Source organism: Protopterus annectens, chromosome 3.part0 (assembly GCF_019279795.1).
Source record: "Protopterus annectens isolate FY-2018-M chromosome 3.part0, PAN1.0, whole genome shotgun sequence".
NCBI lineage: Eukaryota > Metazoa > Chordata > Ceratodontiformes > Protopteridae > Protopterus > Protopterus annectens.
Window position 1 is genome coordinate 127,657,823 of NC_056731.1, and position 15,393 is coordinate 127,673,215.

General features: G+C 37.3%; 1 protein-coding gene across 2 annotated transcripts in view; it reads left to right on the plus strand.

The window, feature by feature from the left end:
* The window catches only part of SLC39A12 (solute carrier family 39 member 12), a 737,778-nt gene that overhangs the window by 201,139 nt on the left and 521,246 nt on the right, over positions 1 to 15,393 (plus strand). For both annotated transcript variants that reach the window (XM_044064628.1, XM_044064627.1), the window contains exon 5: positions 8,014 to 8,210. In XM_044064628.1, coding sequence (XP_043920563.1) covers positions 8,014 to 8,210 — 197 coding nt within the window. The remainder of the gene's footprint in view (positions 1 to 8,013; positions 8,211 to 15,393) is intronic.

Genomic DNA, 15,393 nt, shown 5'->3' on the forward strand with positions numbered 1-15,393 from the left:
GCATGAAAAAATAAATTACTTTTCAAATATATTACTGGAATGCCAGTCAAAATCAAGTATAAGAAAAACAAGCAACACTCAACTCAAACCACTTCTCCTTGCACTGCAGTTCTAATTATAATTTATATTCAGCTTTATTAAAGTACCAAATAACATGCTGAAAGTAGCAATCTCTGTGATACCCCCACTTGTAAAAATGTTTCTTATCCAAAAAAGACCTGTGCCTGACAACACCTATCTACTTGTTTCATGGGGAAAACATGATCAAAGTAAAAAATGAAAAGCAAACAAGAAACAAGCTCAAGATACATTGCTTAAAGGATTACTGCACAGGTTATGGACCACACATGATATATTGGCATTCTGTTTAGTTTACAGGTAAAGCCCGCAAAGATGACTGCAAGTCTCCAACAAATGTAATGAACTTCTTAAAATAATGTAATTCTGTCCTTTATTACAAATACTGTCATATGCATTTCAATACCAAAGGCTTATACGTTATCTAGTTATGTAAGTATTCTCTGCATGGCGACAACAGAAAGGCTTTCAATGTTGGCAGTTCTTTAACAGTATGCTTATTAAAGCTTACTTGCATCTTACAATCTCAGACAAGCTTACCTGATGTTCATTAAAGCATTGCTACTTAAACACAGAGCAACAGGCACTTCCTGAATAATAATAAGCATAAATCAACAGTATAAAAATATGACAGAAACCAGAACATTCTGCAAAATCAAGGACAGATGAAAAGCCACTGTAGTACTTGTGTCTACCTTGGATGGGGGGTGCACATTTACACTGCATAACTGCTCCTTGCCTTGCTTGAACACATCCAGAGTCACTACATGGGGGAGTAGGGTGCAACAGGTATGTCACAATTTGAAATATCTCTGGCTGACTGTGATGGCCCTGACACATTTGTCATACCTGTCAACCTCCGAGCAAGACATAAGGACAAAGCCATACATAGAAGTGGGGCAAAGGCCAAAAAATAAGGACAATTTATAAATAGTGCTCTTATAAACTTAGAAAGATACTAGAATAGTAGGTTTTGCATTAGTATGAATTTTCTGAAGGGTATGAAATCTGAAACTCAAATGTCTGTCATTATTTTCTAACTTCAGTCGTTAATGATATGCCACTAATTTGCCAAAAAAAAAAAACAATTTTATGAAAAATGGACCAAAAATGTGATGCAAAAATATAAAACAGCCACACACTACAGCTGGGAACCTGTCAAAGAAGGGACCCTTTTTTAATATTAGTACTGCTAATTTGAGCAGCTGACAAAATAAAAGAATCTACATTCATTTCTGAAATAAAAGTAATCTATAACTCTGATTATTACACTTATTTATTAATTGTAAACCTTCCACGTTTTCTTCCAAAATTGCCATTTTGCAGAGATATTATTAGAGGAAGAGCAACATTTTGAGCCAAAATCGGGTACAGTTGAGTGGCTGGCTATGCCTAATTCTATAAAGCAATGTATTTGCACGTACCTCTCAACCTGTTAATGCAGGAAATCTGGACCAGGCTAAATATATTGAGGGAACATAGAAACAGTACTAAAAATTGCTCTTGTATAAACTGAGACAGTTGAATATAACAGCAATCTGTTGTTCACAAACCAAACCAACACCAAGACCAGTAATTCTTCTTTATTGCGATCTGGTACCTCGGCCTTTCGCCTTCAAAGGATCACAAATGCAAAGTGCAACCAACAGTATTTATACAAAAAAGTCAAGTTGATCAACACTAATTATTCTATTAACTTCTTTCATTAATTTATCAATCAAGTCTTAAAGTAATTACATAGTATTTTTTGTATAAATATTTTAAACTAAAATACCTTCAAGTCAAATATGCTTACAAGTCAAATATGCTTTAAAGTCACATATGCTTCAAGTCAAATATACTTTCAGGTTAAATATTTAAGTGCACATTATTATTGATATGAAATACAGAATAATAATATCAAATAATAATTAACAATCATAAACTAAACATAAAAATTAACAATAATGTTAACAGTAGTACTATCTCATAATACTGTTCATTATATAAATTTTAGATTTTTTCCATTAAATACTTAGTTCTAAATTTAATCCATGAGGTTTTAATGTATTAAATTTCAAAATCATCCTAGTTTCTAGTTCAAGTAATTTTTGTATAAAAATTCCCCCACCTTCAGAACTAAATGGTTTACCCAAAACACAAAATTTCAAACTGTCAGGGTAACCATTGTGTTTTTCCAAAAAATGCTTGGCCACAGGACTAATTTCATTTTTGTTTCTAATGTCTTTTAAATGTTCTAAAATACGAACATGAACCATTCTTTTTGTTTGTCCTATGTACCAAATATTGATACAAGAGCAACCCGGAATGTATACCACTCCTACTGATTTACAGTTGAAGGTTGAATTAAGATTAATTAAGAGAGGTTATAATAAAGACCATTTGTTAATATGTAAGAATAAAATATTAGGTGTTATGGACCACATAGAACATCGACAATATGAAGATACACAGGATAGACAAAATTCTTTAGTGAGAGAAAGAAATAATGATGGAGTTAAGGCTAATGAGGCTAAATTATTTTTTGTCACAAAGTACTCTTCTCTATTGAAAGAATTAAGTAAACTTGTGAGAAAATACTGGTATTTAATATATGAGGATGAGAACATAGGTCATTTGTTTCCCAAACAGATAACTTTTTCCTACAAGAAAGGGAAAAATTTGAAGGAGTTATTAAATTATAACTTCTTCAATAGAGGTGAAGATGAAAGGGGGAATGTTTCAGTAGGTACTTATTCATGTGGCCACTGTAGTGTTTGCAGAAGAGCCAGCAATATAACTAATATTAATGGTGTGACTTTCTCTGCAAGATATCGCTTCAACTGTAAATCAGTAGGAGTGGTATACATTCTGGGTTGCTCTTGTATCAATATTTGGTACATAGGACAAACAGAAAGAATGGTTCGTGTTCGTACAGCACAAATACTAAGACATCTGTTAAACAAAGCAATGCAGTCTCAAAATGAAAACAGACTTAGCATTAAAAATGCTCTGCACTTGGAACTCACATTCATTGAAACAGCATTGAAACCCACATTCAAAGAAAATACATTTTACCAGTGGCAGATGAAGATTAACTTTGGTCTGTTTTCAAATCATAGGCACCTTGCACACGAAACATACATGTGCTCTTTGATACACCTTCCTGATTGTATTAAATTATATTCCTTGTACAATACAGTAGAGTTGTTAGAGGGCATTTTAATTTATTGTTTTGAACATTTTCCAGTAAACAATGAAACAAAATGCATGCACCAATAATGACAAAACTGCCCAATTCTGAACATTTTTCCAGTAAACAATGAAACAAAATGCATGCACCAATAATGACAAAACTGCCCAGTTCTGAACATTTCCATCATAAAAGTCTACTCAGACTTCTACAGTCCACCAGTATCAGTAAATCTGCACAATCTCTGAAGAAGTAAAAGTCATCTAAATAATTCCACATTAAAGAAATCTGTAACTAATGAATAGGTTGCTGCTAGCAAACAACTTTATATTTCATTGTTTCATCTACAAATAAAGTGCCTGTTGCCCTTGAGGAAAAAATTGCCTATGTTGCATTAAAAAATGAAATCTAGTAATATTGCAATAGGGATGAATGGCAAACTGATAACAGGTTCATAGTTACTAGGTATCTTCGCCAAAAAGGACAGCAGCATCCACCCCCTTTACAACACAGTACAGTATCATCAATGCATCTACCTACTGTGGGATTAGAACCAACAGCCTTCTGCATCAAAAGCAAGCTATTACCTTTTGTGTTATTAACAATGCAAGCAGACTTACCATAAGCAGCACTAAACTTTTGTTCCCCTGCAGCTCTCAGCTTCTTGTAAAATCTACTTGACACTCAGCTGTATCTCTGAACTTTGCAGCACAAGAAATCTGGAAAAAGCCAAAATTTATTGGGGGGGGTCAAAAGCCCAAAACCAGGGACACATTTTAAATATTGCTTGTATAATATTGGAAATTTGCTAGAATAAAATGCTGTGTTACCACCGTACATTTCACTGCCAAGTATTGAACCCAGGACCCTGTGCAAAACAGTTAGAGAAACATACCACTATGCCAAATCATCTGTTTTGTGAAAGAGAGGAAGACTGAAACTTAAATGGCTACCATTTACTGAATTCAGTTCTCACCATAGCTGTCAGCTTCTTAGCATAAAACACCTGAACAAAGCCAGTAATGGGGGAATACAGCCTCCCAAACATATTCAGTGAATTCAGTTCTCACCATAGCTCTCAACCTCTTAGCAAAAAACACATAGACAAAGCCAGTAATGGGGGAATACAGCCCCCAAACATATTCAGTGAATTCAGTTCTCACTATAGTTTTCAACCATAGCACAAAAAGCCTGGATGAAGCCAATAATGGGGGAATACAGTCCCAAAAATAGGGACAAATTTCAAATACCCATGTTATAAACTTTAGAAAATTGCTAGAATAAAAGGTTTTGTGTTACCATGTACTTTCTGAAGAATATGAAGTCTGAAATTCAAATGCCTGTCATTTTTATTTATTTAATATTTGTTAACCAGGAAAGTCTGACTTGGACCAAAAGCCAATGCACTCCAGCCAATAATCAAACCAGAGAACCTGTTGGTATTAGGCACCAGTGCACCACTGCACTACTGACTATATAATGTAACAAAAATACAGAAACCACAGATTTTATGAGGAACAGAACAAATATGAGGCAAAAATCTGCAATTTTTTTACAAATGGTGGTGGGTAGGGAATTCAAGCCCTTGCCACCTGCAACCAGGGTACAGGCTTCAAGCCTGAGGTATTCTCTACCCACCACCATGTATTCTCTCTAGCCACCAGTATACAGCAACTGGGGCATTACACACACACACACTTGTAATATATACTTACCTGGGTCCAGGGCTTTCTGTTGCTCCGTATTTCCCCTTGCTAAGCTCCTGTGGTGACGTCCTTTCTTCCTGCCTGCAGATGTTGCAGTCTGGTCCCTTTCCAGTCTATGCAGTTATAACTAACTGCAACGAATTCTTGGATGCTCTTGACTGCTCTGTTTCTAATCTGGACTGCTGCTGAATCAGTCCAGAGCTCTACTGGTTCAGCAGCAGTCTGGATGTTGAAAATGCCATGAGTGCGCATGTGCGAAGTTCTGTGATTTTTGTCCTTTTTCGTTAGTTTGTTTCTTCTTTCTTCTACAGCTGGGGTCTTTCTTCTTTGTGTTACAGTTGGGGGGGGCTGCAGTCCAATATCATGGTCCGCCCTTGGGCTTTTATAATATATAGGTTCCCTACAGGTTGCTAAATGATACCTAGTCTAACATGGAAAACTGCTGACACAGCTGAACAAAAATCAGCTGATAGAACATGATGACAGTTGTCCTGTGTAAGATGACAATACAGTGGGGAATTTGCCATTTCCCTTCTATAGTATGATCTTGGATTTGGTACATATAATTAGCAGGGGTGCTTTCACCCCTAGAAAAATAAAGGTTGTTCCTTTTTCTTTTGTCTTTTTTCAGTCGGCTGCTGATCAATAAGCTGTGCTTCATCAGTTGTCTTCGATGTATTGAAGTTTCTACAAATTGTCAGACTTACACAAATGCACACACACACACACACACACACACACACACACACACACACACACACACACACACACACACACACACACACACACACATACACACACACAGTATTATATGTGACTGAATGCTTTGCGATTGAGTTGCAAAGTAGTAATCAAAAAACATTTCTCAGCTGTCCCTATTTTGGAATAAACCTATTTTCAGGTTTGATTTATCACTGTACATGATGTATCTATTTTTGGATGTATATCCCTCTTTACCTGAAGAAGGTTTATTTACCCCTTCCCACAATTTTATGAATCCCCCCATTGCATGTGATTTTTCAAGCCATCTCATAAAAAGAAAACCACACTACAGGACTAGAGAGATGCATGCACTCTCAGGTCTCAGACTACCTCCTTACTAACAACCTCCTTTCCAATACTCAGCATGGTTTCTGACCAAACCATAGCACCACCACTGCCTTACTCTCCTTTACTAACACTATCCTTCAGCATAAAAACAATGGCTATCTCTCCTCTGATACTTTCCTAGACCTATCTAAAGCATTTGACATGGTCCCACACAAACAACTCATCTCTGTCCTCAATAAACTATCCTTCTCTCAATCAGTCACCAACTGGTTTCAGAGTTACCTGTCTGACAGCCAACAATCTGTTGTATGGCAGAATGACATATCTCCCCAACTACCTGTCTCCATAGGGGTTCTCCGAGGATCCATCCTTGGACCCCTACTCTTCTCTGTTTTCACCAATAATCTAGCCTCTGCCACCAAACATGGCACACTCATACAATACGTAGATGACTCAACCATCATCTGCTCAGCCCAGTCCCTACCCAAACTGCAAAAAGTCACACAGGAAGCCTTTTCCTCTGTTGAAACTTGGTTATCCGATGCCCAATTAATACTCAACCCAAACAAAACTAAACTACTCATCTTCCAATAATGGCCATTTTTTTCTTTCTGTGGTTTACTTTTACTTTTTATTTTTTTGCATTTGTTTTGTTTTAGAAAGATAATGTTTGTAAATGAGTCTGGCACCTTTAACTCTGCCTTACCCCTGAAGAATAATTTTTTGAGGGTTGGTAAGAGGTGCACAATCTCCTGTTTTAAATCATTTTACTAAATCACAATATAAAAGCTATTGCATAAAAGAAAGTAAACCAGTTTTGGGGGGAAAAAAAACATTATTTTCTCTTTGATACATATTTAAGATGATTCTACTATGAAACGCGAAAGGCAAAACCAAAGCATCAGAAATACTAAAAGCTAATACCCAAAACACAAACTAGTGAAAAAGTAAAGTGTAAGCATGTTTTGCAAATGTACAGGTCCCTCTGCACTCTCTGATATGGGGGGTGAAACCCCCAACACCTCAGGCCTATATATATAAACTCAATGGTCACACCAACTTGAAGAAAGGAGAAATCTACCCAAAACAAACAAGGGAAATCACCACCTCTGCACACTCTGACATGAGACAAGCAATGATTTCCTATGGAGACCAGTGATCAGCATTATGTTTCTCCACATCTTGTGCTTCTGGCAACAGACACTTGTGGGAGTTCATCTCAGAAACCTGTTCTTATACAATTTAAGATATTTAATACAATCTGTGATTTCTGGCAAAAGGCCTGTGTGCAGTGGCATGACGGACAGAGATAAGAACCTTATTGTCACTCAGACATTAAAAAGTGAACAACAATTGCTAAGGGTGTTAAATGTTATTTATGACAAGAAAGCACAGTTTTCTGCCTAGGGTGCAGTAAAAGCTGTGACTCCTTTAGAAAAAGTATAAAAAATATGGCACATATTATTTATTGTTTTATTACTCCTTTACAGATGTTCTATCATTTTGCAAAACTAGTTGCCTGTTAGAAAAATATTTCAGTGCCTTTTTTTAATTTAATTTATTTTTGATTTTATTTTTGTGTTATGATGAATTAATGCGATACACATTGACTGAACACACAGGAGTGCAAACAGCATAAACCATAAAGCGTTGCTTTTTGTGCATAGGGAACAGACAGTAGGGAAACACACGGATGTTTGTTGTTGAACTAGAAAGCCTAATAATCCATTCTTGTTGTAAACCTTATAAATCATTCACGTTATTAAAATTAGATGTTATCAAGCTTTTTGATTTTAGTGAAGGAAAATAAGGTAAGCAAATTATTCTTTTAGAGAGACATCTTTTTTGTACCAGTATTCACTTCACTGTATATGATATTAGTTCTTTATCAGTTTTCAAGATCATTTTAAACAAATGTGTAGGATTGTGTCTTGCAGATAAATCCCCCCTTATCTTTTTCTCACATTGTTGCTTAAAGTGATCATTTCTAAAACAATTCAATTTTAGAACTAGAACACCTTTTAAGCAAACTTGGACTTGGAAATGAATGTGATTCGCATAGTCAAGACCACAAAATAAGAAAGAGAAATACTGCTTTTGCATTTTCTGACACTGAAAAACAATCTACAGTTGAAAAGCCACAGCATGATGACCCACATGAATGCTGTCATAAACAGAAAGAAGGCACTGAAGATTGGGCACAGGTGAAATGCATTATTTTTCTCATTTTTCTTGTATGCCAAATGTCTATGAAATGTGTATATGTACTGTGGAAAGTATGTGACAATATAATTGCATAAACATTACACAAATTATTACAATGTCCATAGTGGAAATAAGAAAGCTTCTGGAGCCAACTATCTGGTGTCAGGTTGTAAGGGAAGTATAAACCAATCATGCTAGCGATGTGTGGCTTATAAGCAAGCAAACTGTGAAAGAAGGCTGTAACTGATATATGTTCAAGTTACCATTGTCTTTAGGGAAAAGGCTCTTTATTCTTATGTACTGTATATTTTTAGAATAAAACGTACTGACTGCATTCATTTGCTACCCAAAGGGAAAATAAGTACTCCCCTCTCAGGGTAATTAGTCTATCACTGGCTGTTTATCATGTCTTTGGAGAGAAAAGTGTGCAAAAAATGCATCAACTGTGAGTGCAGGATGAAATATAACAGAGTGGTATTCATAGTCCTGAGTTTTGCATTTGCATAGCTGTTATCTGCTAAGAGGTCCCATACATCTATATGTAAATAAAGTAAGCTCAGGTTATTTGCACTGACTAAGGAAATGGGAAGGCACTTTGATACACATACCTACTTAAAGCAAAAGAATAAAGTACCTGATGATAAGTGCTAAGTATATGGGAAGGACTGAGTGAAAGCCTTGCGCTTCTTATGACTTCATATATGCTTGGATATTGCAGACAAACACAGCTGTGTGCAGTCATATTTGAAACACTTAAGGAAAAAGGCAGACTCCACCACTTTTATTATTGGTATTTTAAAAAATAATGTGGTTTAATATGTTTTATATAGGGGTTTGCTTATATGGACACCCTGGTGTTTGTTTAAAGACTAGAAAGGGGGAGATAGGAAAGACTGGAAAAGAGAAGCCATAACAAAGGGGGAAACACAGAAGGAACACATCAAGGGGGTTATGTTGGAGGAAGTTGGAGAGGAGGGGTACTTTGTTTTTGTCCAGGAATAGACTACCCTATGTTTTCAAATGTTTTTGATATAAAAGGGTAGTGTGGGTAGGAGGTAGGTAAGAGGGTGTAGGAGAGAGAATAAGGGATGGAAGGGGAAGAAGATGAGTGTTGCCCAAAAAACATCCCCACTCCATAAGGGCTCAAATGTTTCCACTATCAGATGGTGTTGCCATGGAGGTACCCAATGTTGAGGATGCTGGGGCTTGTGGTGGTGTTGTGATTGGCTCCAACTGGAGCAGCAAGTCTTTCACCCACTGCATTGAAAGCTCTATTGGCTAAAGATGTCTGTCCACAACCTGTTCCACCATGTCCTCAACCCACTCAGTCAAGCTTGCCAAGCTGCCCTATGCCAGGGTGTCCACAGGACTGGTTCCACCACCCTGTCCCTGTGAGAACATCCCTGGACAAGCAGAGGTGGAATATTTCCTAACCTCAGAGGCAGTCAGCTGAGTTGCTCCTGAGAAATTTGGACCTAAATTAAGTACACACAACAAATACTCTCAGCAGCCCCGAATGCACTCTTTCAAAACAACAACTACATCAACACATTCAACCACATCACACAGACCCTCTGCTTCTAAACCCATAAGGCAAGCCAGCACACAATCCAGCATTCTGGTCTTCGAAAACTCCATTGTGAGATACACTAATGTCCATCTCACCATGCTGAGTGAGAAGAAAATCATGGTCATTTGCTTATCAGGGGACAGGATCTATCATATTACACATGCACTTAAGTCACTGGACCACAAGTACCAGTATGACTTATTCTTAGTCCATGTGGGTGTAAATAACCTGAGACATACCTCCCTGGATAATATGAAGAGCAACATCATGCAGATGACAGAATATGTGTCCCAGGCTGGTACGAGCCTAGCACTGAGCAGCATTTTACCATCTCCAGGGCTGATGCCTCAATATGAACAGAAGATGAGTGACTTTTATAACTGGCTTATTTACTGGTGTCATTCTAAGGGGGTGCAATATTTCTAAGATGGAAGAAGATGGTCAAAAGACCATGCTGCTTTCCGAGTAATGGTCTGAACTTTACCTGTCTAGACTTACAAATACTAGCCAAAACATCATCCTTCCCATAGTGCCTTTTTTAGGCAATGCCAAATTTAAAGTACATCTGAAATAGCAAATCAAAACCAAGAACATCTAAAGGTGTTACTGCTCAGCGCTAGGAGGCTAAACAAGAAACTCTGTTGCCTACAAGCTCTCCTCACCCTAGACGTCTATGCAGTAACTGAGATGCAGTTTAAAGCTGCAGAGAGCACACTGGCAGTGCAGGGCTGCAATGCCTTCCATGCATTTAGGCCAGCTACTACACAGAGAGAGACTAAAGATGGAGGTGTCCCGATTTACATCTAAAATAAATATACCTTGAGTTTGGTCAAACAGGACAATGCACTTGAGCTACTCCACATTCAAATCACCATAAGCAAAATCCCATGCCGTTTCTTTGCAAGTAATAGGTCCCTCTCTGTGACCCAGGAAACATATAACATGTACTCAAACTTATTGGAAACTCTCACTATGCAAAGCAATACCATATTCATGGGCAACTATAATTATCCCACTATTAACTGGGAATCATATAAAACACTAGCCGGCACAGAGATTCCTGAATTTTGTAAACACAAACTCCCTGAACCAGATTGTCAATACACCAAGGAGGAGTGTAAACTTACTGGATCTGGTCCTCACTACTATGGAGAAGTGCTGCACAACCCTTAGTGCAATGTCTTCCCTGGTAAGGTCAGACCACAAAATGGTCTCATTTGAAATAAAAATAAATCCTATAATCCCAGCTAACCCTGAAATGCTCAGGAACTATTCCAAGGCTAACTTGCTACTATTAAGTGATAACCCTGAAAAATCAGAAGCCTTGATAAACTCTAAGAATACTGCTGCCTATGTAGAACTGTTCATAGAAATCCTATATAAGCATGTTAATAGCTGCACAGAGACAGCTTTACCCACCAAGAAAAAGTACAAAACAAACAGAAAAAACAAGTCACCCTGGTGGAATTACAACATCAATAGGCTGCATAACAGAAATAAGAAAATCATGACAAAAATTAGGAGTAATTAGCAGAGTAAAAACACTCTCATCAAACAAAACAAAAACTTAGATGACAAATAAAGTCTACCAAAGTCAAGTCTGAGGTAAATTTGGCCTCCCAGGCCAAGGACAGCCATAAGGCATTCTTTAGCTATGTCCACAACTTCAAAGGCAATACACAACTGTGTGCAGAGCTCATTGTTAATGGTGCCACCTATACTGAATCAGAAGATATAGCACACCTACTGGCAGGCAAATTCAGGTTTATTACTACTGTGTCCCCATCAACATCCCCTCATGCAATAGCATCAAATATAACTTCCCCTACTATCACTATGGAACTGGTCCTTAATGCTCTCTGCATTAATGGACCCAGACAATATCCCAAGATGCTTTCTAAATATCAAGAAACATGAGCTATCAGGCTGTCTGGAATTACTATTTAATTGTAGCCTCCAAACAGGCTTCATGCCTTCATGCCTCACAAATGGAGAATCCTAACAGTCCTCCTGCATAAAAGTGGCCATCTACAGACCCTGGAAACTCCAGTCCCTTAAGTCTCACTAGTCTGATACGCAAAGCCATGGAAAAAAATTATCATGGACATGATCAATAATGACAAAAAAACCCTCCATACACTGGACCCAACCCAGTTTGGTTTCATCAAGGGCAGGTCATGCCTAGTCAACTTGGTGGATTTCCTTGAGAAAGTCACCAAAGTAATGAATTAGGGCAAAACAGTTCACACTGCCTTCCTTGACCTGAGCAAGGGATTTGACACTGTACCTCACTCAGGTATTGTCAATAAACGCAAAAAGTTAGGCATAAACTCTTATTTCTATTGGTAAATAGCCAGCTGGTTCACAGACAGGACCCAGAAAGTTAGAACTGGAGAGTCCACTGCTACAAAGAGGCCAGTCACAAGCAGAGCCCCTCAGGGATTGGTCTTGGGACATCCCCTTTTTGCCTTTTACTTCTCTGAAGTCAAGGCAAATGTCAACGGCCACTGCCTGACCAAATTTGTAGATGATTGCAAATTAGGAGCAGTCATAGAATTCCCCATCAACACAAATGTTCTCCAGAAAAGGCTGACACTAAAAAATAACTTGTGTCAGAATCACTGACTAAAACTAAATGCCAGGAAATGCATAATAGTATCCTTCAGGAAGTCATCCATCTCTGGTAACTATTATATTGACAACACATGCCTAATATCTGAGCCAGTAATCAGGGACTTGGGGACACACATAGACAGTAATCTAGACTTTGATCATCATATGTCTACAGTAGTGAGGAAATCATTCTATGTTGCTCAACTTATAAATAAAAGTATGGCATCTAGGTCCAAATAGGTCATTGTTCCATTGTATTCATCATTCATGAGACCTGTCATTGAGTACAATACCCACTTTGTTATGTACCTAACCAGAGACATCCAGCAACTGGAATGCCCACAGAGGATCCTCCCTAAAAGAATACAGGGCATAAGTAACATTTTCTATGCAGACCACCTCAAGGCCTTATCCCAGTATTCTGTCTCCTATAGGCTGTTCAGAGGAGATCTATTTCTGGTATACAAGGCAGTGTCAGAACTCACCTTGATGGACCTCCTGCATATCCATAAAGCAAACAGCACCAGAGTTACCTGTTCTAAAGATCTAAACCTTGTCTGTGATATAAATAGGACCTACTGGAGAGACAGGTATGTATCCCAGATAGTACCCATTCCCTGGAACAGGTTCCCCATCTATGTGAAGCAGAGTTCTTCCCTAACCCCATTCAAGTGTAACTAGGACAATTGGATGAGAAACATGAATTGCATCCCTGGTTTGGCACCTATGTCTCTAATGGACACAGGTAGCCTGTGAATGGTTCATCTCCCAGGCCCCTACTTGTAAAGGTTCCATCTCCCAAACCCCTGCTTACACTTAAGTTTTTAGGACCTTGTCAGAGATTTGGGATGTAGGGCTAGGCTTAAAAAGGCCCTTGTGCTTATTAGCTTAGTACACATCTATTTGCATATGAACCTTTGTAAAAATGAACAGAAATGGGGAAGAAAGGAAATAAAGAAGGACAAAGGAATGCATAATTAAAGTAAGAAAAAGAGATACGGGGGCAAAGAAAAATTCAACAATATATTCGCACATAATGTTAGACATCACTTCATTTATTATTATCAATTTTATTTTTATTAAATGTTTACTGAACTAAAAAAATGTATGAGAAGTGTGTACTGCTGTAAAGTATTGGTGGGGTTTACATTTGTAGTCTACTGATAGTAACATAAGAAATGCTAATACATTTCATATTTCTGTCTGATATGGATTTGGTTGCAATATTGTCCAGCAAGCACTTTAGTCCTTTTATTACCATTCGTTATGAATACTTTTGCAGTTAAATATAGTAATGAAATCAGTTAAAGATTGCATTTATTACTAACAGTACTTTCAACTAATCTTTTGATTTTCCAACTTTCTTGATTGCTGTTGTGGTTAAATTTCTGCTTGAGCTAGATAGAGAAGACAAAAGACCATTGTTGTTTACCTGTGTCTCACCCTTTTCTCATTAATATTCCTGATATGACAACTAGTACTCTGCAAGGCATTCCCATTATTGTTGCAGTTGCTTGGTGTATCTGTTTATTTCTTTAAACATTTATTCACATCTGAATTCACATACTGTGCCAATATTTCCTTTAATGTAGGGTAAACAATAGGACTGCATCTTCCTACAAGTTGTTAACATCTTTGTATGTGTGCACAGCTTGTCTATTTGGGGGAGGGATGTTGTCTGGGATTTATCATATACTTTCAGTCTATGTTCTTTAAACTGTTATGGTTTGTGTACCTAAACAGCAGTTTCTTGCAGCAGTCTGAATTTTCTTCAGGCTGAAGCAGATGCTGTAACAACACATACATAAAAAATATAACAATTACAAGGACATTTACACTTCCTTACAATTCAACCTTCATTAAACAAAGCATATTTATTGTTACAGGTGGCTGTAGCACATATACCTCAGATGTATGATACATGCTCTGATAATTTTCTGCTTAATAATTGTAAGTATATAAGAAGATTGTTTAGAAATATATACAGCAATAATACCACTGGCCATTACTCACTAAACTATATGCTAGTCATTCACTTGACACTTTAACCTCTGTCTCCCCCCTCCAACCTTCACTCTGACAAGGATGTGATGCCTGACTGAGTTCTGCCATCTTGTACATGCAGTTAAATTTGGGGAAGAAATAACTATCTTACTCAATAATTACACTAATAAATATTTTCTGGCTTACACAAATAAAATCCTTTCCTTACAAAAATAGTCTTCAGGTGATTCAAATACTATGTAAATGAAATTATGTCACAGTCTAAATATTTTTGTTTATATATATATATATATATATATATATATATATATATATATATATATATATATATATATTCACTTTAGAAGCTCAAAATACTGAAATATTGAAATTCAGTATTTCGAGCTCATAAAGTGGAATCCTGAAAAGAATGAAAACTCAGAAGCGCGAAATTCAAAATCTTGCATACCGGAGATTTAGAATTAGCGCTTCTGCTGTACACAAACACACACCTTCCTCCCCACACATAAACACAAGCTCTGTACTACATAAAAGCAGGGGGGCAAGCTCCCTTGCACCCCCCATGTAGGGGGCTGTACCCCCCACACCCCTCTATTTAATGTTCTAACTCCGAGGTCGCACTACATACAGAAATACACAAAACCCCACCACACAAGCTACATTCTCCTTGCACACACACATTACAGAAACAAAACACACTAACACACACCACAGCCCCTACCCAAAACCCTTAACGCATAAACACTTACGTGAATCCATAACCAAAGTTAAACACCAGAAGTGCTAATTCAAAATTTCCGGTATGCGAGGTTTTGAATTTCACGCTTCTGAGTTTTCGTTCTTTTCAAGATTCCACTTTATGGGGGTGAAATAATGAATTTCAATATTTCAGTATTTTGAGCTTCTAAAGTGAAACCCTAGATATATATATATATATATATATATATATATATATATATATATGTGTGTGTGTGTGTGTGTGTGTGTGTGTGTGT